The sequence below is a fragment of the Rhincodon typus genome, chromosome 10, assembly GCF_021869965.1.
Source record: "Rhincodon typus isolate 14 chromosome 10, sRhiTyp1.1, whole genome shotgun sequence".
Classification (NCBI taxonomy): Eukaryota; Metazoa; Chordata; class Chondrichthyes; order Orectolobiformes; family Rhincodontidae; genus Rhincodon; species Rhincodon typus.
This window is the reverse complement of record NC_063341.1, coordinates 23,559,411-23,587,074: the sequence shown is the minus strand read 5'-3', so window position 1 is coordinate 23,587,074 and position 27,664 is coordinate 23,559,411. Positions and strand designations below refer to the sequence as shown.

The window sequence follows — 27,664 nt, the reverse complement described above, 5'->3', positions numbered from 1 at the left end:
TAGCTAATGCCCACCATACCAGGGAACATCCTGGTAAGTATTTTCTGTACCCTCTCCAAAGCCACCACATCCTTCTAATAATGTGGCAACCAGAACTGAACACAATATTTCAAATGTCACCTAACTAAGGTTCTATAAAGCTGCAACATTCCCTGCCAATTTTTAAACTCAATGCCCTGGCCGATGAAGGCAAGCATACCGTATGCTTTGTTGACTACCTTTTCCACCTGCGTTGCCACTTTCAGTGACCCATGTACCTGTACACCCAGATCCCTCTGCCTATCAGTACTCCTAACAGGTCTGCCATTTACCGTATATTTTCCATCTGAATTAGACCTTCCAAAATGCATTACAACACATTTTTCCAAATTAAACTCTATCTGCCATCTCTCTGCCCAAGTCACCAACCGATCTATATCCAGCTGTATCCTCTGACGGTCCTCATCGCTATCCACAATTCAACCAACCTTTGTGTCATACTCAAACTTACTAATTAAACCAGTTACATTTTCCTCCAAATCATTTATTTATATTACTTAAAGCAAAGGTCCCAACACTGATCCGCGAGGAATACCACTAGTCACAGCCCTCCGTTAGAAACGCAACCCTCTGTCTTCTATTACCGAGCCAGTTTTTTTATCCATCTTGCAAGCTCACCTCTGACCCCGTGCGACTTTATCTTCTGTATCAGCCTGCCATGAGGGACCTTGTCAAACACCTTACTGAGGTCCATGTAGACAACATCCACTGCCTTACCCTCATTAATCATCTTTGTGTTTTTTGAGGAAGTGACGATCAAGTAGTGAGACACGACCTCCCCCTCACAAAACCATGCTGCCTCTTGCTAATATGACCACTTATTTCCAAGTGGGAATAAATCCTGTTTCAAAGAATCCTCTCCAATAATTTCCCTACCACTGACATAAGGCTCACTGGCCTGTAATTAGCTGGATTATCCTTGCCAACCTTCTTAAACAAAGGAACAACTTTGGCTATTCTCCAATCCTCTGGCCAGATGGATACAAAGATTTCTCTTAAGGCCTCAGCAATTTCCTCACTTGCATCTCAGTATTCTGGGGTATATCCCCTCAGGCCCTGGGGACTTGTCTACCTTAATAATTTTCAAGACCCCAAATACCTCCTCCCTTTTGATCTCAACAGGACCCAAACTATCTACACAGCCTTCCCCAGACTCATCATCCACCAAGTACTTTTCTGCAGTGACGCAAAGTACTCATTTAATACTTTGCCCATTTCCTCTGGCTCCACACATAAATTCCCTTCCCTGTCCTTGATTGGGCCAACCCTCTACCTGGCTACCCTCTTGCTCTTTATATATGGATAAAAAGCCTCCAGAATTTTCCTTGATCTCCCTCATGGCCAATGACTTTTCATGACCCCTTTTAGCCCTCCTGACTTCTTGCTTAAGTTTCTTTTGACTTTCCTTGTATTCTACCCTTGCTTCGTGTGTTCCCAGCATCCTAGCCTTCATAAATGCTTCCTTTTTCTTTTTGATTAGGCTCACAATATCTCTCATTATCCAAGGTTCCCGAAACTTGCCATACTTATCCTTCATTCCTTACAGGAACGTGCCGGTCCTGAGTTCCCAGCAACTTACACTTGAAAGCCTCCCACATACCAGATGTTGATTTGTCCTCAAGCATCTACCTCCAATCTACATTCTTCAATTCCTGCCTAATATTGTTGAAATTAGCCTTCCCCCAATTTAGCACCTTCACCTGACAATTACACTTATCTTTATCCATCAGTACCTTAAAGCTTACTGCATTGTGATCACTGTTCCCAAGCTGCTCCCCTACGTCGACCACCTGGCCAGGTTCATTCCTCAATACTAGGTCCAGCATGGCCCCTTTCCCAGTTGGACTATTTACATACTGTTTGTTTCAAGAAGCCCTCCTGGATGTTCCTCACAAACTCTGCCCCATCTGTGCCCCAAGCACCAAGTGAGTCTCTGTCAAAATATATGGCAAGTTAAAATTACCCGCGACAACAACCCTGTTACTTTTACATCTTGCTAAAATCTGCCTACATATCTGTTCTTCTATCTCCCACTGGCTGTTGGGAAGCCTATAGTAAACCCCAAACATTGTGATTGCACCCTTCCTGATCCTGAGCTGTACGCATACTGCCTCACTGTATGAGCCATCCAAGGTGTCCTCCCGCAGTACAGCTGTGATATTCTCCTTAACAAATAGTGCAACTCCTCACCCCTTTTATCTATCTATCCCACCTGAAGCATCTGTATCCTGGAATATTAAGTCGCCAATTCTGTCCCTCCCTTAACCAAGTAAAAACTGAAAGAACTGCAGCTGCTGTAAATCAGGAACAAAAACAAAGTTGCTGGAAAAGCTCAGCAGGTCTGGCAGTATCTGTGAAGGAAAAAACAGAGTTAACGTTTCAGGTCCAGTGACCCTTCCTCAGAACTGGTGGTGGCTGGAAAAACATCAGCTTATAAACTCCAGACCCGAAACGTCAGCTTTCCTGCTCCTCTGATGCTGCTTGGCCTGCTGTGTTCATCCAGCTCTACACCTTGTTATCTCAGATTCTCCAGCATCTGCAGTTCCTACTATCTCTGAATCAGCTTATAAACTTGACGTTTTCCCAGCCACCAACAGTTCTGAGGAAGGGTCACCGGACCCGAAACATGAACTCTGTTTTTTCCTTCACAGATGCTGCCAGACCTGCTGAGCTTTTCCAGCAACTTTGTTTTTGTCCCTCCCTTAACCAAGTCTCTGTCATAGCAACAACATCATAGTTCCAAGTACCAATCCAAGTTCTAAATTTATCTGCCATACCTGTTACACTTCTCACATTGAAACAGAGGCACTACAGCCCACCAGACCCACTTTGATCAGCATCCACACCCTGCCAGCTCTACCTCTTACTGGCCCTATTCTCTAGTTCCCTTTCAGTCAATTCACCTTTGCTTTGCTTCCCACCCACCCCTGCCAAGCTAGTTTAAATCCTCCTGTGACACCAGCAAACCTCCCAGCCAGAATTTTCGTGCCCTTCCAGTTTTTTTTTATTGCAACCCGTCCTTCTTGTACAGGTCCCACCAGCCCCGGAAGAGATCCCAATGGTCCAGATATCTGAAACCCTCCTTCCTACACCATCTGTTTAGCCAAGTGTTGAGCTGTACTATCTTCCTATTTCTAGCCTCACTGGCACCTGACACAGGGAGTAATCCGGAGATTACAACCTTGGAGGTCCTGCTTTTTAACTTTCTACCTAACTCCCTGAACTGCTGCTGCAGGATCTCGTCACACATCCTACCCATGTCGTCAGTACCAATATGTACCACGACCTCTGGCTGTTCACCCTCTTCCTTCAGAATGCTTTCTGTCTGTTCAGAGACATCCTGGACCCTGGCACCAGAGAGGCAACATACCATCCTGGAGTCTCTTTTACAGAAGTGCCTATCTGTATCCCTAACTATAGAGTCCCCTATAACTACTGCTCTAGTGCTCTTTGTCCTTCCCTTCTTAAGAACAGAGCCGGCTGTGGTGCCACCAGTCTGGCTGCTACTGCTGTTATCCCCTGATAGGTCATTCCTCTCCAACAGTATCCAAAATGGTATTCTTGTTAGAGAGGGGGATGACCACAGGGGATTCCTGCACTGGCTGTCTGCCCCTTCTATTGGTCACCCATCTATCTGCCTGCATCTTGGGTGTTACCACATCTCTAAAACTACTGTCTATGACGCCTTCCGCCATTCTCATGCTCCTACGTGCATCCAATTGCTGCTCCAACCTATCCACGCGGTCTGTGAGGAGCTGCAATTGGGTGCACTTCCTGCAGATGGCTCTCTCACATCTCACAAGTGCAGCACTTAACCCCACTGACTGACATTTCTATGGCCAATTAAGCAGTTTAAGAAAAATTTATTTATGTCTCTTCCCACTTATACTGTATTTTCCTCCCATCAGCTCTCTCACTCACCCACTCTCCTATGACCTGTCTTCCCCCCTCACCCCCTCCATTTATCCCCTTTCCCCAGTGCCCTTTCATGCCCACCCCTATGCATCTACTTCCATTGGTGGTACCTCTGCTCTCACGATACCCTCTGTGGCATGCTCTCAGATCGCCCTGAACCCTCTTCTCACCTTATGCCCTATCTTTCCCCACCACTGTACCCCCCAATTCCTGATACATCTTCTCTTCCTGATAGCCTACCATGCTACTGCTCCACTTCCCTGGTCCCTTTTCTCTGCGCCTCAGCGTGCACTCTTCCCACCCCTGGGTGTCTGCCCTTGTCCTCTACTAGGGCAGTCTTTACCCTCTCGGTGCCCTCACAGCCCAGTGCACCCAGGCCAGCCCCTCCTCTTCACCCACGTGACCCCGCATTTACCCACATGACCCTTACATTGCCCGTCCGCCGCCTGGCCCCATCCCCCCAACCGGAAGTTGCCGTGCGTGGTAACGTCAGACAGGCCGCCATGATCCCGCTGCGGCGTGGCCTGTTCCTCGGGACGGCCGGAGATGCGGCGACAGTCGATCCGGACTCTGGTATCTCCCATGTGCTGACCGTGGACTCCAAGGAGCCGCCGCCTCTCGGCGACCGGCAGACGATGTTTGTGCGGGCGCTGGACGATGCCGCCTCTGACCTGCTGAGCTTTCTGGACGATTGTGTGCGGTTTGTGCAGGAGGCGCTGTCTGCAGCAGGAGCTGCTGTCCTGGTTCATTGGTACATGCACTGCTTCCCATCGACACCAAACACACTGCCCCTGTATCTCTGTCAGCCACCCTTTACACTCCCCATTATCAGCTAGTACCGACAGGTTTATACCCGGAAACAAACTCTTAGTTAAAGCAACTAACATGCCAATAAAGGGCAATGTGCCGAAGCAGAAAACTTCTAAAAATTTATATTGAATATTAAAAACAACACAGCTCCAGCAACTTTCTGAAGAAGATTCCCGACCCTAAACGTCAGCTTTCCTGCTCCTCTGTTGCTGCCTGGCCTGCTGTGTTCATCCAGCTCCACACTGTGTTATCTCTGACTCCAGCATCTGCAGTTCTTGCTATCTCCAGCAACTTCTGTTTTTGTTTTAGAAATAGCACATTTGTTTTCCAGTGAAACATGATCTAACACAGCATGAACTACTTTAGGTTCCACAAACGTATAAACGCAGCGCAAATGTTGGGAAGGAAATTAGCTTATACCATTGAAATAAAACAAAGAACTGTGGATGCTGTAGATCTGAAACCAACAAATTTAGTAGTCTGTGGAGAAACAGCCATGTCTGGCAGCATCTGTGGAGAGAAAGCAGTATACGTTTTGAATCCGGTGAAAGGTCACTGTTTCCTCTCCATAGATGCTGCCAAACGTGCTGAGTTTCTCCAAAAAATTGTTTTTGATGTTTATCCTTCGTGTTTGATCCTCCATTGAATTTCATGTATCAGCTGTATCTCAGACATGAGCCAGAGCTGTGCTTGCTATCATTGTTGCTAGTATGCACACTGTTCCCCATATCTCACAGAGTTAACTCCATGGTGTGACTTTGAACTGCAATTAGTAACTGCATTTAACTTTTTTTTAGAATTCTGCATTTAATTTTGAAATTGGTCTTTGAGGGCTGTTGTGTGAAATCTTCAAACAGTTAGGCTTGTGTCCATGAAGAAGAGCCAAACTGGACTTGAAACGTTAACTCTGTTTCTGCCTCCGTAGGTGCTGTCTGTGTCTGTTTATGTCTTAGGGAGGATATTACTTGCAAGTTAAAACTCTGGTTAGACCACAGTTGGAATATATTGTGTTCAGTTCTGGTCACCTCATTATAGGATAGATGTGGAAGCTTTAGAGAGGGTGCAGAGGAGATTTACCAGGATGCTGCCTGGACTGGAGGGCAGATCTTATGAGAAAAGGTTGAGGGAGCTAGGGTCTTTTTCATTGAAGCGAAGAAGGATGAGAGGTGACTTGATAGAGGTGTGCAAGCTGATGAGAGGCATAGATAGTGAATAGTCAGAGACTTTTTCCCAGGGCGGAATTGACTATTACGACGGGACATAATTTTAAGGTGATTGGAGGAAGGTATCGGGGAGATGTCAGAGGTAGGTTCTTTACACAGAGAATGGTGGGCGTGTGGAATGCACTGCTGGCAGTGGTAGTGGAGTCAGATATTTTAGAGACTTTTAAGCGACTCTTGGATAGGCACATGGAGGATAGTAAAATGTAGGGTATGCAGGGTAGATTGATCTTAGTAGGATAATAGGTTGGCACAACATCGTGGGCCGAAGGGCCTGTACTATGCTGTACTGTTCTATGTAGTATGTTCTATGTTCTATGTACAGGAGTACCTGTTCAGTTCTGAGGAAGAGTCACTGGACCCAAAATGTTAACTCTTTTTTTCTTCACAGATGCTGCCAGACCTGCTGAGCTTTTCCAGCAACTTTGTTTTTGTTCCTGTTTCCAAGGGTTGGGCCAAGGACTCCCATTGAATTCACCCACCCTTATGTGCAAAGTACTGCTATGCTTTTCCATTGCATCTGCAGGATGGCTGACCAGAAAACTTCCCACTCTTACTCACAGCTAAACAAAAAACTGAAAGAACTGTGGATTCTAGAAATCAGAAACAAAAACAGAAATTGCTGGACAAACTCAACAGCTATGGCAGCATCTGTAGAGAGAAATCAGAGTTAATGTTTTGGTCCAGTAACCCTTCTTCAGAACCTCAGTATTTACAGCTATCAGGATTTACGGATGGATAGTAATCCTATTGGCTCACATTATGAATGCACCTTCTGTGGTCAACAAGCATTGCCAAACAAAGAGACCAGGTGCACAATTCCTTGAAAGTGGAGCTGCCGGTAGACAGGGTGGTAAGTTTGGCATTACATTCATTGGTCAGAACATTGGGTGTAGGGGTTGGGACATCATAGGGTCATACCGCACAGAAGCAGACCCTTTGGTCCTACCAGTCCATGCTGACCATAATCCCAAACTAACCTGGTCTCACCTGCCTGCTCCTGGCCCATATCCCTCCAAACCTTTCCTATTCATCTACTTATCCAAATGTCTTTTAAACATTGTAGTTGTACCCACATCCACTACTTCCTCTAGAAGTACATTCCACTCACGAACCAAACCTCTGTGTAAAAAAATTTGCTGCTCGTGTCTTTTTTAAATCTCTCCTGTCACCTTAAAAATGTGTCCCCAATCTTGAAGTCCCCCATCTTAGGGAAAAGACAACTACCTTTAACTCTATCTATACCTGTAACTATTTCATAAACTTCTATAAGATCACTTCTCAACATCCTATGCTCCAGTGAAAATAGTCTCAGCCTATCCAACCTTTCTTTATAACTCAAACCTTCCTTACCTGGCAACATCCTAGTAAATCTCTTCTGAATGCTCTCCAGCTTAATAATATCCTCCCTATAACTGGGTGACTAGAACTGGACACAGTATTCCAGAAGAGGCCTCACCAATATCGTGTACAACCTCAACATGACTTCCCAAATCCTATACTCAAAGGACTGAGCAATGAAGGCAAGCGTGTCAAATGCCTTTTTAACCATCCTGTTTATATGTGACACAAAATTCAAAGAACTGCTAGGACCCTCTGTCTTACAACAGTATCCAAGGCTCTACCCTTGTTTGTTGTACCAAATTGCAATACCTCACAATTATCCAGATTGAACGCCATCTGCTATTCATCAGCCGATTGACATATTTCATCAAGATCCCTTTGTAATCTTAGAAAACCTTCACTGTCTGCTATGCCACCAATTTTGGTGACGTCCGCAAACTTACTGACCATGCCTTCTATATACTCATCTAAATGATTCATATAAATGGCAAACAAAAGAGGACCCAGAACCAATCCCTGTGGAACATCGCTGGTGACAGGCCTCCACCACTGAAAAGCAACCCTCCACCACCACTCTCTGTCCTACTGTTAAGCCAACTATGTATCCAAATGGCAAGCTCACCCTGAATCCTATGTGATCTAACTTTACTAATTAGTCTACCATGCGGAAGTAGTTACAGAGTTCGTGGATGTAGTGGTCGTGATTTTCAAGGAATCCTTAGATTCTGGAAGAGTCCCAAAGAATTAGGAAACTGCCAATGTAACACCTTTTTTTAAAAAGAGGAGACAAAAAATAGGTAACCATAGGCCAGTTAGCTTCATGTCTGTTATTTGGGAAAATGTCAGAATCTATTATAAAGGATGTAATAGCAGAGCATTTAGAAATGCATAATTTAATCAAGCAGAATCAACATGGCTTCATGAAGGGAAATTCATGCCTGACAAATTTACTGGAATTCTTTGAGGAGGAAATGAGTAGGTTGGATAAAGGGGAAGCAGTGTATGTAATATATTTGGATTTTCGGAAGGCATTTGATAAGGCACCACACATTAGGCTACTTAAAATAAGAGCTCATGCTGTTGGAGGTAGTGTACTGGCCTGGACATGAATTGGCCAATTAATAGAAGACAGAGTTGAGATGAGGGAGGCATTTTCAGGCTAGTGAAGTACCACAGGAGTCAGTGCAGGGGCCACTTTTTTTTTAACAATATATTATTAATACTTGGATGAGGAAAGTGAATGTACTATAGCCAAGTTTGCAGGTGACAAAATTCTGTTGGCTGCCTAACATATGGCAAAATGCTGCAGATGCTGGAAACCTGAAATAAAATCAAAAAGGTGTTGGAATTACTATATAGATCTGGAAAAATATCTGTGAAGAAGGGAAATTTCAGGATAGTCATTTCTCATCAGTTCCTAATTTTATCCAAAAATGTTGCATGTTCTGCTGAGTATTTCTAACATTTCCTGTTTATGATGGGGTATTCAGGGTTTTACTTCTGTTTTAATCAAATGCACCAAATTAAGAGTAGACTCAAATTGCTGCACATTTTGTAGTCTTTGTTGGGAACAAATGTCCTTTGTATAAGTCATCTATCATATTTCATTAATTGTAATTTTTTTTCTCTAATGTCAGTCATGCAGGAGTCAGTCGAAGTGCAACTATAGTGACTGCTTACATGATGAAAATTGATGGCCTGACCTTTGAGGAGGCATATAGTAAACTCCAGGACATTAAACCTGATGTCAAGTAATTTGCTTTCTTTTTAGTTATCTAATTCTTTCACCGTTGAACAAGTTTTAATAGGATAACTTTTAAAATGTTTCTATTATCTATATTGTAGGATAAATGATGAGTTTGTGAAGCAGCTGAAGTTGTATGAAAAGATGGGTTGTAATGTGGATTTAACAAGTGCTGATTACAAACAATATCGACTGCAGAAAGTCATCAACAAGTACCCTGGTAATCGACTTCTTCTGTTGCTTCCATTCAGTTCTGCTGGCAACAGCAAGAAAAGTCTATTCACATCATTCCATAATTTTGATTGGCCACATTGACTGTGTTAAATCTCTCTTATCCATGTCTTAAGCATGTCTTGCTGTAGTTGTGAGTGAGGAATTATTCTTTTATACTTTTCTAATGTTTCAATTGAGAGTATTTACTCACTAAGTGGGAGCAGTCTGCAGCCAGTAGTGCTTAACCATGATGACTGCTATTTCATTTACACTTCGTCACTTTTTTGTTATATGCAAACTTTTTCACCATAAGTCGACATCTATAATGTTAATTCTCTTGATCGAGAGGTAATGTTTTTAAAGACTCATTCATGGTTATAAATACTTGGTCCCTTCCTTATCTGAAATTATGAATGCCTTCCTTTTTTAAAAAATAATCCAAATGCATTCCTAAAATGTAATTTCTCTTGTGGCTTACCTATCCTTTTCTTTCTATTTTTTCTCTTTCTGTCCAATTCATTGTACCGTCAATAACATTTTAAGATATGGAACGAAATGAAAGTAGTCATTTCAGACTCTTCAAGGTAGAACTGTACTAGAATCTTACTACTATAATCTTTTCATTGCCAAATTGTTCCTAAAATCTTGAGTGAACGTAGGCTCCAACTTTTAAATATGTGTTATACAGACAGTATAATATATGCTAATATAAGGGTACTGTGCATTCCTTGCTTTAAGAAGTTCTATTTTTGAATTCTGTGCTATCCCGGTCGTAAAGGCCATGGTTTTATAAACTAACTTATTACTTATTAATATCTTAATTATAATTTGCATGAATGTCCTTTTTGTATTCAGAGCTACGGAATTTACCTCAGGAGTTGTTTGCATTGGATCCTGTGAGCCTAGAGAAAACAAATGAAGTCCTCTATAGGTGCAGAAAGTGTAGGTGAGCAGAACTATAATAGATGATATGATGCTCAATTTACTCTTTGAGTGAAACTGAACACCTAACTTATGCCTGATTTGAGAAGTTCACTTAACATAATTCTAAAAACAAAATTGTTGATGTACAACACTGTAAAGAATTTAAGTGTTTGTTCTGACGGGGTTTTATTGTACGTATTTACAAAGTCCATTTTATTTCGTATGAGTCCAACTTTACCTTATAAAACCATAAGACAGCAGCTTAATTCATGGAATGTGGATATGCTGATTGGACCATTATTTCATGCCCATCCTTAGTTGCTCTTGAGAAGTGGTAGTGAGCTGTCTTCTTATTTTTATGCCTAGTCCCATTCAGCTTCTGGTCAATAGTAACCCCTAAGACCCCTGAGAAAGCGGGGGATTCAGTAATGGGAATACTATTGACTGTCAAGAGGTGATAGTGAGATTTTCTGTTTTTGGTAATGGTCAATGACTGGTACTTGTGTGGTGTGTAGTATCAGTATTGGATACTGGCCAGTTCTTGCTGCATTTGGATATGGATTGCTTCTGTATATGAGGAGTTGTGAATGGTATTGAATATTGTGCAGTCATTGGTGAACACCCCACTTCTGATGGAGGGAAGGTCATTGATGAAGCAGCTGATGATGGTTGGGGTCTAGACACTGCCCTAAAGAACACCTGCAGTGTTGCTTTGGAGCAGAGATGACTAACCTCCAACAACCATAACCACCTTGTTGTGTGCTAAGTACAGCTCCACTCGGCAGAGAGTTTTGTCCCTGACTCCAGTTGATCCTTGTTTAGTTAGGGTTTCTTGATGTCACAGTATTGTCAAATATGGTCTTGATGTCAAGGGTGGCCACTTTTGCTTTCTTTCTGGAATTCAGCTCTTTTGTCCATGTTTGAACTAAGGCTGTAATGAGGTTAGGAGCTGATTGGCAGAACCCAAACTGGGCGAGGTACCTTTGATTACTTTACTGATGATTGAGAGTAGATGATACAGGAGTATTTGGTCAGTTGGATTTATCCTGGGCAAGTTTCAGGTTTGATAGCATCGTAGGATAGATGCCATTATTGTAGCTGTACTGGAATAGCTAGACCAGTGGCACGGCAAATTCTGGAGCACACGTCCTCGGTACTGTTCCCGGAATATTGTCAGGACCCGTAGCCCTTGCAGCACCCAGTGCTGCCTGAGCTGTTTCTCAAATCATGTGGAGTGAATCACATCAGCTGCCAAGACTAGAATCTGTGATGCTGAGGACCTCTAGAGGACGCAGAGCGATCAGACACTTGACACTGCTAAACTGAAGATAGTTGCAAATGCTTCACTTGTATCATTTGCACAGATGTGCTGGGCTCCTCCACGATTTGAGAATAGGATATTTGTGGAGCCGCCTCTTCCTGTGAGTTGATTAATTGCCCACCATCATTCAAAACTGGATGTGCCTGGATTGCAGAGGTTAAATTTGATCCATTGGTTGTGGAATTGCATAGATCTAGGAATCACTTAATATTTATGTTGTTTGGCATGCCAGTATTTCTGTAGCTACACCAGGCTGTCTTTTAGGACTCAACCAATTCATTAGTAAAGGTGCTACTAAGCCACGCCTGGTGATAGATGTTGAAGACCCCACCCAGACCACATTCTTCACCCTTTCCGCCTTCAGTGCTTCCTCCAAATGTATTCAGCAAGCTAGTTACAAAGGAGGAAGACCATTTGGTCTATCTTAGTTCATCAATCCAGAAAATCCCTAGCTTCCTTCATTCCAGCATTTAATTATTTCTTAAAATGTTCTAAGCTTGTGTAGTCATATTCCAATGCAAAGAAGGTTACCTCAGAGTACAACGGGATCTTGATCGGATGGGGCAATGTGCTAAGGAGTGGCAGATGGAGTTTAATTTAGATAAATGTGAGGTGCTGCATTTTGGAAAGGCAGATCTATACACTTAGTGGTTAGGCCCTGGGGAGTGTTGCTGAACAAGGAGACTTTGAAGTGCAGGTGCATTGTTCCTTGAAAGTGGAGTTGCACGTAGATAAGATAGTGAAGAAGGCTTTTGGTATGTTTGCCTTTATTGGTCAGTGCATTGAGTATAGGAGTTGGGAGGTCATGTTACAACTGTACAGGACATTGGTTAGGACACTTTTGAAATAATGTGTGCAGTTCTGGCATCCCTGCTATAGGAAGGATGTTGTGAAACTTGCAAGGGTTCAGAAAAGATTTACAAGGATGTTGCCAGGGTTGGAGGATTTGAGCTATAGGGAGAGGCTGAATAGGCTTAGGCTATTTTCACTGGAGTGTCAGAGGCTGAGAGGTAACCTTGTAGAGGTCTAGCAAAGGTACAAACAGCACACATAGTTAATATTCCTGGTAGAAGAATTGACGGGGAAGGTGTCCCCGACAGAACATTTGACAGAAAAGGCACAGAATATTCTGGAAGATACATAACCTGGCTATAATTTTGAGAAACTAAATTCTACTTCTATTTTATATAGGTGGGACATGTATTTATTGAACAGCATACCATTAAAATCTTGTTTTATTCAGGAATAGTTAGTAATTAGAAGAGGTTTATTCGGTTTGTTAAAAGTTTAGTTAATTTGTTCACTGTTAGAGTTAGATAAACAAATTGTTACTTGTTGGTTCTAAAGTGTGTGTCAGGTGTTTATTTTATTTAACCACTTAAAGTTGCTGAACGGCTGGTTGCGCCATTCTTCACACTCCTTTTACAGATTGTAGGGCAAGGTGCTCCTCTTTGGGTGTTTTGGTTTAGTTCACGGTAGGGGTCAACCTCTGCTTTATAACACATTGTGAGCTTGTCTGGGATCTGGCTAGCTCGGGTTCGGGATTCAGGTGGGTTGGGACAGACTGGGTCTCAGATTTGGATATATCTGGACAGAGTTGGAGGGATCTGAACAGTTTGAACAGATTTAGGGTACGAAAGGTCCCAGCAGATTTAAACAGACTTGGGGTCTAGTATCCCAGATCTTTCAATAAAACATAGGTGAGAAATGGAAAATCTTTTTAATTTTGATTGCTTGTTGGTTAAATCAAAAGTGGAGAAATGTCTCATAACACTGCTAAAGAGGTTCTGGAGGTCAAAAATGCTTTCCAAATTTGCCAAGAAAGTATAAAAAGACAGAAACAGAAACACTTTAAGAATTAGCAGATAGGCCAGAATTGGGTTTAACTAGGAATAAGAAGAAAGCTGAAATTATAACGGAGTTAGCCAAGTATTTTGGTATACCAGGAAAACTGTCATGTGCAGTGGAGTTAGAAAAAAATTAAATTACAAATGACTGGAGTTAGAAGAGAAAGAAAGGGAAAGAAAAGCCATGTTAAAAGATAAACAAAGGGAACTGAAACAGTTTGAATTACAGTTATAAGCAGAGGAAAGACAAACAGCAAAAGGCAGAGAAGAAAAGGAGAAAGAGAGAGTTGCAAGTTTGGAAGTTGCAACTTAATTAGGATAGCCAACTTAAAATGAAGGTAGCAGATAGGCTTAGTGAGGAGGAGGGTGATGATGAACAGACCTGTTGTAGCCAAAGACCTGATAGGGATATATACAAGTATGTCAAAACAGTACCAAGATTCGACGAAAAAGATGTAGAAGCCTTTTTCATTTCTTTTGAGGAATTGGCTAAACAGATGAACTGGCCAGAGACTGTGCGGGTAAGGTTAATTCAGACCAATTTGGTAGGCGGGGTTAGTGAGGTGTTCACAGCGCTGTCCAAGGAGCTGTGAGGAGAACAGGCTTTTTTGAGTGCCTATGAATTGGTACCAGAAGCATATAGACGACGGTTCAGTAATGTAAGAAAGGAACCAGGCCAGACTTGTATCAAGCTTGAAAGAATTAAACAGAGCAACTTCGATAGATGGATGAGAGCATTCAAGATAGAAAAGATATATAAGGATCCTAGACATGTTATTCTGCTGGAGGAGTTTTAAAAACTCACTTCCAGAAATGGTAAGGACTCATGTTGAGGTACAGAAAGTTAAAACAATGAGAATAACTGGAGAGATGGCGGATGAATATGCAATAGTGTATAAGTCGAAATCTAGCTTCCAACAGCAATTTCATTCCATGACGGATAGAAATTATGAAGGAGGGAGTCCCTTCAATGAAAAACAAAAAGTAGATCACACTGGGAACAGTTTACCACATATGAAAAAAGAAACCCAAGAGCGTGAAAAGGAGGTGAAAGACCTCAGATGTTTTCACTGTGGTAAGGTGGGACACACAAAATCACAGTGCTGGTAGTTTAAGAGAGGCACTGGGAAAAAGGATGTGGTAAAAGAGGCTAAACCAATGGGATTAATTGAGGTAGTGAAGGAAATCCCAAGAGAAGCCAAGGAGCTGCAGGAGAGTGCACAGCCTAGTCACGGGCTGGATAGTCAAATGGCACCCGATCTTTTCAAAGAGTTCACCTGTGTGGATAAGGTTTACTCAGATAGAACAGGGGGAGTAGATAAAGGAGGTAAAATATTGAGAGATACGGGAACTGGTCAGTCTCTAATAGTAAGAGATGAAAAAATTTGCATTTCTTCTGAAATGTTACCTGAGAGAGTGGTAAAATGTGGAATAAATGGAGAGAGATTTAGTGTTCCCCTGTGTAAGATCAGGTTGGAAAATTCAGTCAAGACTGAGGAAGTGAGAGTGGGAGTGATTGAAAGAGTGCCTGTTGCAGGAATACGGTTTGTTCTTGGAAACGACTTAGCAGGATCAAAGGTGGTAGTGATGCCCCTTTGTAGTGGAGAAGCCGGAGGAAAACCAGAGAACTGAGGAGTTAATAGAAAAATACCCTGGAATTTTTCCGGACTGTGTGGTAACAAGATCCCACAGTCGTAAGCTTCAGCAAGAAGGAAAAACCAAAGAGAGAGACGAAGGAGTTGAGGTCCAGTTAGTTGACACCCTGTTTGATGAAATAATAAAGGAAAAACCTGAACAGGTAGAGGATCAGGCAGAGGTGTTTAGTTCTGAAAGATTAATGGAGTGACAACAAAAAGATGAGACAATAAAAGGTTTATATCATGAAGCTTACTTGGAAAAGGAATCAGAATGTGTTCCCAAACGTTATTATCCTAAGGATAGAATCCTAAAATGAAAATGGAGACTGCGGCAGGTTGGTGCAGGTGGAAGTGCACCAGATTGTTTTGCCAGTAGTATATAGACAGGAAGCATTGATGATAGCATATGAATTATCTGCAGGAGGTCATCGAGGAGTGAGGAAGACTCAGGCTAAGATACAAAAGCATTTCTGTTGGCCTGGATCACATAAAGATGAGGTTGAATTTTGCCGTACCTATCATACGTGTTAGATGGTAGGAAAGCGACAGGCAGCAATAAAACCAGCGCCTTTGATGCCAGTTCCTGCATTTGAAGAACCTTTCACGTGGGTTATAATTGACTGTGTAGGTCCCCTCCCTAAAACCAAAAGTGGGAACCAGTATTTGCTCACCATGATGGCTGTGTCTACCAGATTTCTGGAAGCCATTCTGTTACAGAATATCAAGGCAAAAAAGGCTGTGAAGGAGTTGCTTGCTTTCTTTACCCATTATAGACTACCCAGCGAGATTCAGTCAGACCAAAGGTCCAACTTCATTGCCAGATTATTTAAAGAGGTCATGGATAGTTTAGGCATCCAACACTTTAAATCGAGTGCATACCATCCCGAATCCCAGAGGGCATTGGAAAGGTGGCATCAGACCCTGAAGACCATGCTGAGGGCTTATTGCCAGGATTACCCGAATGATTGGGATAAAGGTATCCCATTTATATTATTTGCTTTTAGAGAGGCTCCAAATCAATTGACTCAGTTTACTCCATTTGAATTGATATTTGGACGCAAAGTAAGAAGGCCTTTAAAATTAATTAAGGAAAAGTTGATAGGTCCAAATCCAGAGATCTCTCAGTTGTATTATGTATCTGGTGAGAGAAAGATTAAACAAAGTAGGTGAATTATCCAAACAATATTTGAAGGTGGCACAGCACCTAATGAAGCAAGAAGCACATAAGAAATCTAAAATTCGTATGTTTGCCCATGGGGATAAAGTATTGGTGCTGTTACCAATGGTAGGGGATCCCTTCAGAGCAAGGTTTAGTGGTCCCTATCAGATTGAGAAGAAGTTGACTCGGGTGTATTATCTGATAAAGATGCCAGATAGGAAAAAAAATTATCAGGTATGTCATGTGAACATGCTGAAACCTTTACTATGACAGGGAAAGGAAACTGGAGAAACAGGTTTTAGTTACTGCCACTAAGTGTGATTTGGGTTTTGATGTGTGTAGGAGCATTTTTCCCAACCCGGGACAAAGACTTAGGAGGCAGACAGGATTCAGGCAAGTGGAAGATGTTTATTCAAGCAGAAATTGATTTATGCAGGAGAGGGCCAAAGGATCCTACCCGAATCTGGCTTCGGAAGACAGATCAATGACACACCCTCTGCTTTACAAAGAAATACAGCATTTTTATACATTTTGTGTTACAGTAATCAAATACAATCCCCTTAATCCAAATAGCCAATCCTATGGGACACCTAATCAATGATGGGCACTTCTATGGACAGCCCCAGGTTCCAATGATCTTATGGTATTAGCTAGACATTGTAATCTGCAGGTTCTGGGATCATCCAATGCATCCTATTCATTCACATTCCAAAAGTTTAATGGCTATACTCCTTCATGTCTTTTTCTGGCTTGTTTATCTGTAAGGTCAGCTCAAATTCTATTACCCATTGTATTTTGGTGCTGTTTTATGTCACATTCAGTTATCCCTTTTAATTTCCCACTGTCCCAATTACATAATTTAAAAATAACTAATTTTAACTAATTGCTATAAGGTTAACTTCTGATATAAAGTCAGTTATAAATGTAATGTTATACAACTACTTCTACTGTCAGCGTTTTGTAGTTTATGGGTTGTCATCAATCTATCTTGTTCAGGGCATAAGAGAAGGCATCTCCTAAGGTTAATTAATTTTCACATCTAAGCTTAAATGTTTTTTTTAAGGCTTGCATTATATTCTGGTTATGTATTGAAACCAACTTCTGTGATTAGAGCATTTTTAGCTAGAAACTATTTAATATTGCTGCTAGCTTCAAAGAGGCAACTATTCATTACAAAATAACTTTAGTTGTTATCCTTGCAGCTGCTTAAGGACCTAATCAAGCACCTGACATTATTTATTTACTGGGACAATCATCCTTTCCTTAATAAAGCTGGAATTGGTCATTTTTCTGTCCTAAAGCATCCTTTTATCAGAACTGTCTCGGATGGGAACATACAGCGTTCTTTTACTGACCTTCTACCAGTTCTGTTCATAGGTGCCATTGGATTTCACTGTGTGAGCTGGCTGCTTAGTTTTGCTTAGCTTCTGTCTGCTATCTTGTAAGCAGGCATGGGCTGCTTAGTGTGGTCAGGTAAAAGTCACTTTTCATAGCCAGGTACAGGTCATCCCTACAATGTGCCTCAGAATAAATTAAATAATGAGGAAGTCCTTAGAGAATGGGATAGGGTAGTGAGCTATCCTTCCGAGGAACAGAGAGCTGAATTGAAAGACTTGTTGCAGTGCTATGAGGATATATGTAGAAATAGAATGGGGAGGACTAATATTATAGTACATGAGGTTGAAGTAGGAAATGCTTTTCCGATAATACAACACACCTACAGGCTTAATCCTCTCAGAGCAGCACAGGTACAGAAGAAAGTGGAAGCGATGCTCCATGAAGACATCACAGAGCTGAGTCAGAGTGAGTGCAGTTCACCAGTCGTGTTGGTTCCCAAACATGATGGTACTCAGTGATTCTGCATAGACTATCAAAAGTCCATACCGTTAGCAGGCCAAGCAGGATTTTTACCAAGACAAAAGGTTTTTGAATTTAGCCAATCAATTTGAACCAGGCACTCAGATACCCAAAACCTATCCAATTTGAATCTGATAGTTTTGACAAACTAGGAGCAATCCGATCGTAAGAAATTGATATGCCATCAGGTATATAAAAGAAGAGGGTAGTTGGACAAATAGAGGAGAGCTAACTGCCATCTGCCAGAGTTAAGAGCTCTGAGCTCTCAAGAGAGAATCACTGGCTCTCACAGACTCCTATAAATCTTAGAAAATTCTCCATCTAAATATCAAAGGTACAAACGGCACAAGTAGTTAATATTCCTGATAGAAGAATCGACGGAGGAGGCATTCCTGACTGAACACTTGACAGAGAAGGCCCAGAACATTCCAGAAGACACGTAACCTGGCTATAATTTCGAGAGACTAAATTCTACTTTCTTTAATTTTATATAAGCAGGACATGTATTTATTCGAACAGCATACAGTTAGAATCTTGTTTTGTTTGGGAATATTTAATAGTTTAGTTTATTTTTTTCACTGTTACAGTTAGATAAACAAGCTGTTGCTTGTTGATTGTAAAGTGAGTGTCAGGGATTTATTTTATTTAACCACTAGAAGTTTCTGAAAGGCAGGTTACACTCCTTTTACAGATTTTAGAGCAAGGTGCTCCCCTTTGGCTGTTTTGGTTTAACTTCACAGAGGGGGGCAACCTCTGCTTTGTAACCAAGGGGAAAGATTTAAAAGGGACCTATGGGGCAACATTTTCATGCAGAGGGTGGTGCATGGATGGAATGAGCTGCCAGAGGAGGTGGTGGAGATGGTACAATAACAGCATCTAAAAGGCTTCTGGACGGGTATATGAATAGGAAAGCATTTTGAGGGAAATGGGCCAAATGCTGGCAAATGGGACTAGATTTATTCAGGATATCTGGTCGGCTTGGACGAATTTGACCGAGGGGTTTATGTCCATGCTGTACATCTCTATGACTCTATATCACGAGAGTGGGATCATATTTCTATGTTTTGATTAAATATTAGACTAATATCTTGCTAATGTGCCTGGAAACATTACTGACTAATTTCAATATTATTCAGCTTTGGTCAAAAGCAGCTAACTATCATCATGGATTTCACATAATGCACTGTTTTGTTAGGTCAGTTTGATTACTTCTGCCACACTGCCTCAAGGATTATATGAGTAGGCAAAATTTTGTAGAATTATGTTATTCAAGACACTGGAACACAAGGAATGCATGTTTTAAACTTTACACCTTGTGTTTATTATTTCTTCTTCACTGCCTGTCTCTTTCCATTAGCTTCTCATGTATGCCATGTCCTGACCTCTGGGTAAGTGTCTGTTAATGACCTCAGCAACAGCTCTCTAACTGTTCTGGTATATAGGTTAGAAAATAGAACAACAAAAATGTTGCCGAATATGCGAATTCCTTAAATCATACATCCGGAAGGAATCTTTTAGCTTAAGTGTTCCAATCTGCAGCATTACTGTTGTATACAAACTTCCTGTTGCCCCTCTTTGTCTAACGCTTTCAACAAATGTTGTGGTTTCAATGAGGGATGTACAGCTCAGGCTGCAGTTTTATTTTTCATACCCTTCTGTCAGCCATTTGTTCATGTAATTGCTGTACAACCTGTTAATGGTCATATTCTTGTCTGTGTGCTCCCAATTTTCTGAATGTGTATGAACCAATATTCCTATTAAGACTTTTCCTTTAAAATACATAATATATAATTTCAGGCGCTATTTGTTTCGTGGCTCGAGTACTTTGAATCATGCTCCTGGATCAGGACCAAATGCCTTCGCTCACAAGAGAATGTCGCAGACTCAAAGAGAGGGTCAGACCAAATGTACATCATATTTTATTGAGCCAGTGCAATGGATGGAGCCTGCACTACTTGGTGTTTTGGATGGACAGGTAAATGGTTGTAATAAAGAGATTGCTATAACTGTTTGCTTTATCAAGTTCAGCTAAGACTGGCATCTGGTTATTCTTGATTTCTAAATTTCTTGATTCCTAAAGCTTGTGGGATTGACGACTACGACAAATACAGATGATATGTAATGCTTGTTTGAAATGGCCGTATAAAACTCAATTAATATTGATATGTGTAGACAGCTGATCATTTTCTATCTTTTCTGAATTAGAAGTTCCTGAAAAAGCACTCATTAAGTTTTTCTTAACTTGTCATTAATAAATCCAGATAACATCTGGTTATGAGGGGGTGGGTTGCTATGCAATTCAAGTGGTTGAATTATAAATGATATCTATATGTGAAATTCCAAAATTCTAACAGTTTTAGGAATTATTCAAAGTAGGTCAAGACTTGCAATAAAGTAATAAAAACAAATATGATGACTTGAACTAAGTAAAATGAAAACAGCAGCAGCTTGCATTTACATAATGTCTTCACTGTAATAAAATATCCCAAGGCAGTTTACAGTGTGCTATGAAATAGAATTTGGCAATAAGCCACATAAGACGACATTAGGGCAAATCACTAAAAGTTTTGAGTAGGTTTACGGAACATATTAAAGGAAAAACAAACAAGATGATCAGAGGATTAGATAGGGTGGACAGTGGGAGCCTTTTTCCTCGGATGGTGATGGCTAGCACGAGGGGACATAGCTTTAACTTGAGGGGTGATAGATATAGGACAGATGTCAGAGGTAGGTTCTTTACTCAGAGAGTAGTAAGGGCTTGGAATGCCCTGCCTGCAAAAATAGTAGACTCGCCCACTTTAAGGGCATTTAAATGGTCATTGGATAAACATATGGATGATAATGGAATAGTTTAGGTTAGATGGGCTTCAGATAGGTTTCACAGGTCGGCGCAACATCGAGGGCCGAAGGGCCTGTACTGCGCTGTAATGTTCTATGTTCTATGGTTCAGGAAAGAAATTCTCGAGCTAGGATCTTGGCATTTGAAGTCACAACCACCAGTGGTGGAACAATTAAAATTGGCGATGTTCAAGAAACTAAAGTTACAGGAGTAAAGGAACTTAGAGGGTTTTAAGCTGGAGGAGCTCACAGAGATAGGGAGTGAGGCAATTGAGGGATTTGGAATTTTAAAATCGAGGCATTGTTAAACCAGTAGCCAATGTAGGTCGTAATTTCAGGGCAGTGGGTAAATGGGAATTATTGGACAAATATCCTCCTAATTTTGCTGTTTGAATTTTATAAGCTCTGAAGAAGGGTCACTGGACATGAAACATTAACTCTGTGTTCTCTTTGCAGATGCTGCTAGACATGCTGAGTTTCTCCAGCAATTTCTGTTTTTGTGACAATTTACACTGTTTTGCTTTTGTCTTATTTCACCTCTGTGAATCAGCTTGGACTATTTACTATGTCACAATAGCATTTATATAGCGTTTTCTAAGATGCTGTATCAGTTTCAAACCTTCCACATTTTCCTGCTGACTTCACACCCTTTTTCTGTTTGTGTACCTCAAGCCTCTTTCCAAATCTATACATACCTGGCCTTTACCTTCTGCCTGCCCTAAAGCTGGCCCTAAATTTCTCCTCCATGACAGTTAAATAGATAGTATGGTGGAAGGAGAGCAATTGTCCTTTGTATGCTCTACTTACCCTGATCTTGAGAAAACTAGAGTGATTAAGTTGCTGAATTATTTCCTTTTTCACCAAAGAAAGGTGGGAAGAACACAGTCGAGAAAAATGAGTGGGAAAGGGAATTTAAAATTGATGGATTGGGTTAAGGTTTGAGAGCCAGACATGTTTGAAAAAGGTCACAGGTGACCGAAAGTGGGAAATAGCCAAATGTATTGAGTCCACATCATTTTAAAAATGATTAAAAATAGCTTGTCCCTTGAAATTTTATTTTCTTTATTAGGTAAATTGTTATTATGGATCACAAATGCTATCAAAGATGATATCCTTGTAAGAGAATTCTATTTATGCTTTCTGTCAAAGAGTGACTATCTTTTTTCTTAATTCATTTGTGGGATGTGGGCATCACTGCTTGACTAAGTATTTATTATCCATCCCTAGATGCCCTTGAGAAGGCAGTAGTGTGCTGCTTGAAATGCTGCAGTCTATGTGCTTTGGGTAAACCTAGAATACCGTTAGGGTGAGAATTTCAGGATAATGACACAGCAACATTGAAGAAATGGTGATATATTTCCAAGTAACGATGGTGAGTCATTTGTAGGGGATCTTGTAGGTGGTATTGTTCCCATGTATCTGCTGTCCTTGTCCATCTAGATGGAAGTGGTTGTAGATTTGGAAGGTGCTGTCTAAGAATCTTTGGTGAATTTCTGCATTGCATCTTGTAGATAGTACACACTGCTGCTACTGAGCATCATGGTGGAGTTTGTGGACGCTTGTGGATGTGGTATCAATCAAGCTGGCTGCTTTGTCCTGGATGGTACCAAGCTTCTTGAGTGTTGTTGGAAGTGCATTCATGCAGGCAATTGGGGAGTTTTCTGTCACACTCCTGAGTTGTGCCATGTAGATAGTGGATAAGTTTTGGGGGATCATGAGGTGAATTACTTGGTGCAATATTCTTAGTTTCTGGCCTGCTCTTGTAGACACTATATTTTACCGAACATGATGTGTTTCATTCTGTTTGAAATGATTTATAAAATATGCATTTTTTTTTCAATATTTGATTTATTTTTTCAGTTACTTTGCCCAAAGTGTGGATCTAAATTGGGCTCTTTCAACTGGTATGGTGATCAGTGTTCCTGTGGTCGTTGGGTAACTCCTGCCTTCCAGATTCACAAGAATCGCGTTGATGAAGTGAAGCATTTAAGTTTCTCCAGTGTGAAAAATGTTAGTAGTTGAATAATAGAGTATTGTCAAATGTGAAAAAGCTGGACTGTCTGACCAACTACTAAAGTGGAATAAACTTTAGTCATCACACCCTCCCAATCTGAACTATATTACATGATATGTGATGGATAGATGGTGGCATTTACTTAGGACTGATTTATACATTTCATGTATGTATTTTAAAAATTGTCAAGGTGTGTATATCGTACTGTGAAACGGTTTACAAACAGATCAGACATGATTGGAAAAAATCTTTAAAGTAGCTATAGTCTGTTACAACTCCTGACAGATATTCAATGATCAAGGTTTACAGTTTCCAAAGGGTGAAATTTTTTTGAATCACAGCTGCGCTACACAGAGCAAAGATAACCAGATTTTGCCATCAAAATGACAATAAAGCTGTCTGGAGTCCACACACATGGAATTAACTGCAAAACTCGGGAGGCTCTATCCAAGTTGAGCTGGTCCACTAGAAACTGCGTTACCCCAGTACTTTGCCAAGATACTGAACATTAATATCGTTGTAAGCACATAAACGTTGCTTTACTTATCGATTAAATATACCAGAAGAAAAATGTTAGGCCTAGTGTGTGCAGATTGTAAGTGCATTTTTAAAAGCGTGATAACTCTGAAGTACTGACAAGCACTATCTCTGACATGAATTCTTTAAATTTTAGACAGGTGAATTCTCATTTCATTCTAATGTAATTATGTTTTTCTTTGTCTTATTTATCACTGTCTCAATCACATCCCTTTTTTCCACCACTATTATTATTTCTTTACTATTTCAAGTTAATTAAATATTCTCATTCATAATTCAGACACTGCATATTTACCTGCTCCCTTACCTGTGTGTGATCCGTAAAAGTTTCCAGACACCACTCTACCTGAATTTATCAGTCAATGTATTGACACATAGTCGTGAGCCAAAATGGCTGCCCTGTGACCCGCTATTCATCTACATGAGTGCGAACTGGAAAGGATAATGACTTTTTGACCTCCTCAAGGTGAATGATCTCATAAAGGTACTTGGTCTTAGTTTTAAATTCTGTACACATTGGTCAGAAGCAAGCTGTGGTTATGTGCTTTGACAGGTAGAATAGAGGAGCTAATTATTATTTAAATAGAGAAAGACTGCTGATAGCTGCAGTATAGTGGGATTTGGGAGTCCTTATGCATAAGTTGCAAAATGATAGAATCCAAGTTCAGGAATGTAGACTTTATTTCAGAGTCAGTGGAGTATCAAAATAGGGAAGACTTTCTAAAACTATGCAAAGCAGTAGTCAGACCAAAGATAGACTACTGTAAACAGTTCTACCCACCTTTTCTAAAGAAAGATACTTTGGCATTTGAGGCAGCCCTAAGAAGGTTCACAATGTTGATCCAGGCATGGAAGGTTTCTCTTGTAATGCAAGGCTGAATAGGTTGGACCTGTACTCGATGGAGTTTTGAAGAATGAGAGACAACTACATTGATATATAGATCCTTGGTGTCTTGATAGGGTAGTTGTGGAGAGGTAGCTTGCCAATGTGGGAGAGCCCAGGACCAGAATAAGAGATTGCTCAGTTACGTCAGAGATGTAGAGGAATTTGTTCTCTCTGAGGATAGTGAATCTGTGGAATTATTTACTGAAGAGGTCTGTTGAGGCTGGGTTTTTAAGTTCATTCAAGGCTGTGACAGATTTTTAATCAGGCAGGGAATTAAGGGTTATGGGGAAGAGACGGGAAAGTAGATTTGAGGGTTATCAGATCAGACATGATCTCATTAAATGGCAGAGCAGACTAAATGGGCCAAATGCTTACTTCTACCTCTATGTCTTACGGTCTTCTCTTTCCTCACAATATGTAATAAAAGTGAGAGAAAGAACTTGGGTTTATATCGTACATTTCCAAACCTCAGATGTCTCAAACACATTTGCAACCAATAACGTGTTTTTAAAGTGTCGGCACAGTTTGGAAAAGCAGCAGCCAATTTATCAAATTTCCAATGAAGTGATGACCAAATGAACTAATTTAGGGAAGTTGATTGAAGAATATAGACCAGAATATCTGTAAGAACTTCCTGATCCTTTTCAAACAGTCTTTGAGAGCTTTTACATCACCTTGAGAATGCAGACAAGATGTAGATTTAGCAGTACATCTGAAAGATGGCATCCCCTGCAATGCAACAGTCTCTCCACTGCACTGCAATATCAGCTTGCATTATGTGCTGAATTGGCATTTGAGCCCACAATCATCTAACCCAATGGCAAACCTGCTACAACTGAGTCAATACTGACTCTGGATTTTGTGTTGTTTCAATGTTTAGTCAGTAGGAGTCAATAGACGTGAAGCTGGAAAAGCACAGCAGGTCAGACAGCATCCAAGGAGGAGGAAAATCAATGTTTTGGGCTGAAACCCTTCGTCAGGACTGGGGAGTAGGAGGTGCATTTCACAAGACAAAATAGGCTAAACAGAGTCATGTATTAAGTGCCCATGCCTCTTATAATGCTTTTGAAATCTCTGAATTTATAGCTGCAGATACTATCTGCCTACACTGGTTCTCTGATGAAAACAACCTGTTTTTGATGGTGTTTTACACTGAACAATTAATGAAGATCAAAATAATCCTCCTTAGAGATGGTGTACTATACGAACAGTGCAAGTTGATGAATTTATTAAAGAAAGTTATTATAGCATGCAGTGTATTTGTATTTGCATTTTGAATCATGGGATAATCAGAGTTATGGGAAATTTCAGCTACTTTGCCTTGTTACAGATTGCAGTAGTGGATGTAGAAGGGTATCAGGTTGAAATCTGGAAGATTTAATAGTGATCATAATGAGTGCTATATTATGGAGAGGCAATGGTCTAGTGGTATTATTGCTCAACTGTTAATAAAGTAACCGAGATAATGTTCTGGGGACCTGGGTTCAAATCCCACCATGGCAAATGGTGGAATTTGAATTCAATTAAAAAACAGAAAAATCTGAAATTAAGTAATGGTGACTATGAATCCATTGTTAATTGTTGGAAAAATCCAACTGATTCACTTATGTCCTTTAAGGAAGGAAATTGCCATCCTTACCTGGTCTGGCCTACATGTGACTCCAGAACAACCCCATGACAATGTGGTTGACTCTTAACTGCACTCTGCCAGTAATACCCTCTTCCCATGAACGAATAAAGGAAAAAAAATGGTTTAAAGACCAGTCCATTTAAAATGTATTTTCTGTTGCTTTGAACACATTTTGAAATATTTCATTAAAATGTCCTGAGCATTTTGCTGAATCTATAAATTATCATTCAAGACCAGGACCCCATAATTTCTGCACCAATAGAAAGTTTAGTTTTAAAGTGTATCATGTATATGTTTTTGAAATTGGTTCTGTAAAATCTTTTTATTGCCGTTTTAAATGGTACAAGGTCATGCCAATCAGTTGTTACTGACTTTGTTTTAACGAGGAAGACTTGTAAATCTTTCCCAAAATAGATATTGGCAATTTTTCTGTGATATGTACTTATTCAGCTTATCGGTCCCATTATTGTTTACTTTATTGTATTGTCTTCACTTTTTGTTAAGCGTTCATACTTAACTCCTTTACTTGTGCTGACACCGATTTCAACAGAAAGAAGAGAGAGAGCTGTGGGTTGAACTTAAGTTAGAACTTAATGACAGGTCATCAAATTGAACACCTCTTGATATCAAGATACCCATCAAAGACACCTTTGACTTCTAGTACTGTCATAAGTGATTTCCCCAGATCATCTTTCCACCTGCAGTGTTGTAGGAAACTTAGAAGTTGAACATGTCATGCAAGTAAACGTATAGTCATACAATAAAAAAATTTTTTAAAAATGTCATTTAATGTTTCCAGAGCAAACTTTTGATTTATAGACTATAATGTTTAGTAATGCCTCACACGTGCAGTTCAATTACAGTTTCAAAATATGGAAGTGAATTATTATAACTTGAATGATTCAAACTTTCTCATTCAGTGGAAAAAGGAGAAAATGCAATTTTTATTCCATAAGCATTTATTTCATAAACGAGTGTTAGAGGCCTCGCTGATTTCTCATTAGTTTTATTTTATCAATTTTGGTTTGGAGATGTGAGTCAAAAATGACCTTTTAACTGTAGGGTAACAACTTGTATTCAGAGGAAAACTGACCAAATGAGATTTTCATTCTTCGTGAGGCCAGCCCTGAAGTTAATTGCAGGTTGGTTTCAGCTCAAACTTTGTCACTGGGGAAGAACATTATGTTTAAACAGAAAGCAAAGTCTGGCTATTAGTAAGATAGGTACCTGGGAATTAATTCCAGCAGTCTGCAAAATACTTTATTTTCAAGCAGATGGCCAATGTTCAACAGTAACTCAATGTGGAACAGATGGTCTGTCACTTTGAATTGGGTTTTGGACTGTGTTTTCTGTGAGAAGGAATCTGGCTGTTGTTGCTGTGGCATAAAGATTTGAAAGCTCCCCATCTAACCTCCTGCAGTTCCTGGAATAGCTCATAGAATAGATCACTAAGTTATAAGTATTACTGCCTTTATCTGAGTGAACTGAAATAGTGACCCTGATTGACATCTTCAGAAAATCAACCACAAAACCATCATCTATGCCTGTGGAGCAATGCTTCATGAAACCAATTAAGTAATCTGGTCAGTTTTGTTATTTTATTAATCTCTTGATTGTGTTTTTCTGTCTTTTGTGTGAATGGGGCTGGAAACAAAGGCTGTTGGGTTTACTTTGTTAATTTTTGCTCTGCTAAAGTTACTATTTTGTTAATAAATCGCTAAGATATAAA

The 27,664-nt window shown here is 40.5% G+C and overlaps 1 protein-coding gene and 1 long non-coding RNA gene across 2 annotated transcripts in view; one reads left to right on the top strand and one right to left on the bottom strand.

Moving 5' to 3' along the window:
- The window catches only part of LOC125484255, a 15,655-nt gene extending 10,956 nt beyond the window's left edge, over nucleotides 1-4,699 (bottom strand). The window contains exon 1 of the long non-coding RNA XR_007263097.1: nucleotides 4,385-4,699. This is a non-coding gene — a long non-coding RNA (uncharacterized LOC125484255). The remainder of the gene's footprint in view (nucleotides 1-4,384) is intronic.
- Nucleotides 4,359-27,664, top strand: dusp12 (dual specificity phosphatase 12). The gene is made up of 6 exons (XM_020526928.2): nucleotides 4,359-4,705; nucleotides 8,966-9,079; nucleotides 9,174-9,292; nucleotides 10,141-10,231; nucleotides 19,828-20,005; nucleotides 22,729-27,664. The coding sequence occupies exons 1-6, from the start codon at nucleotides 4,374-4,376 to the stop codon at nucleotides 22,888-22,890; spliced, it is 996 nt and encodes a 331-aa protein (XP_020382517.2). The 5' UTR covers nucleotides 4,359-4,373; the 3' UTR covers nucleotides 22,891-27,664.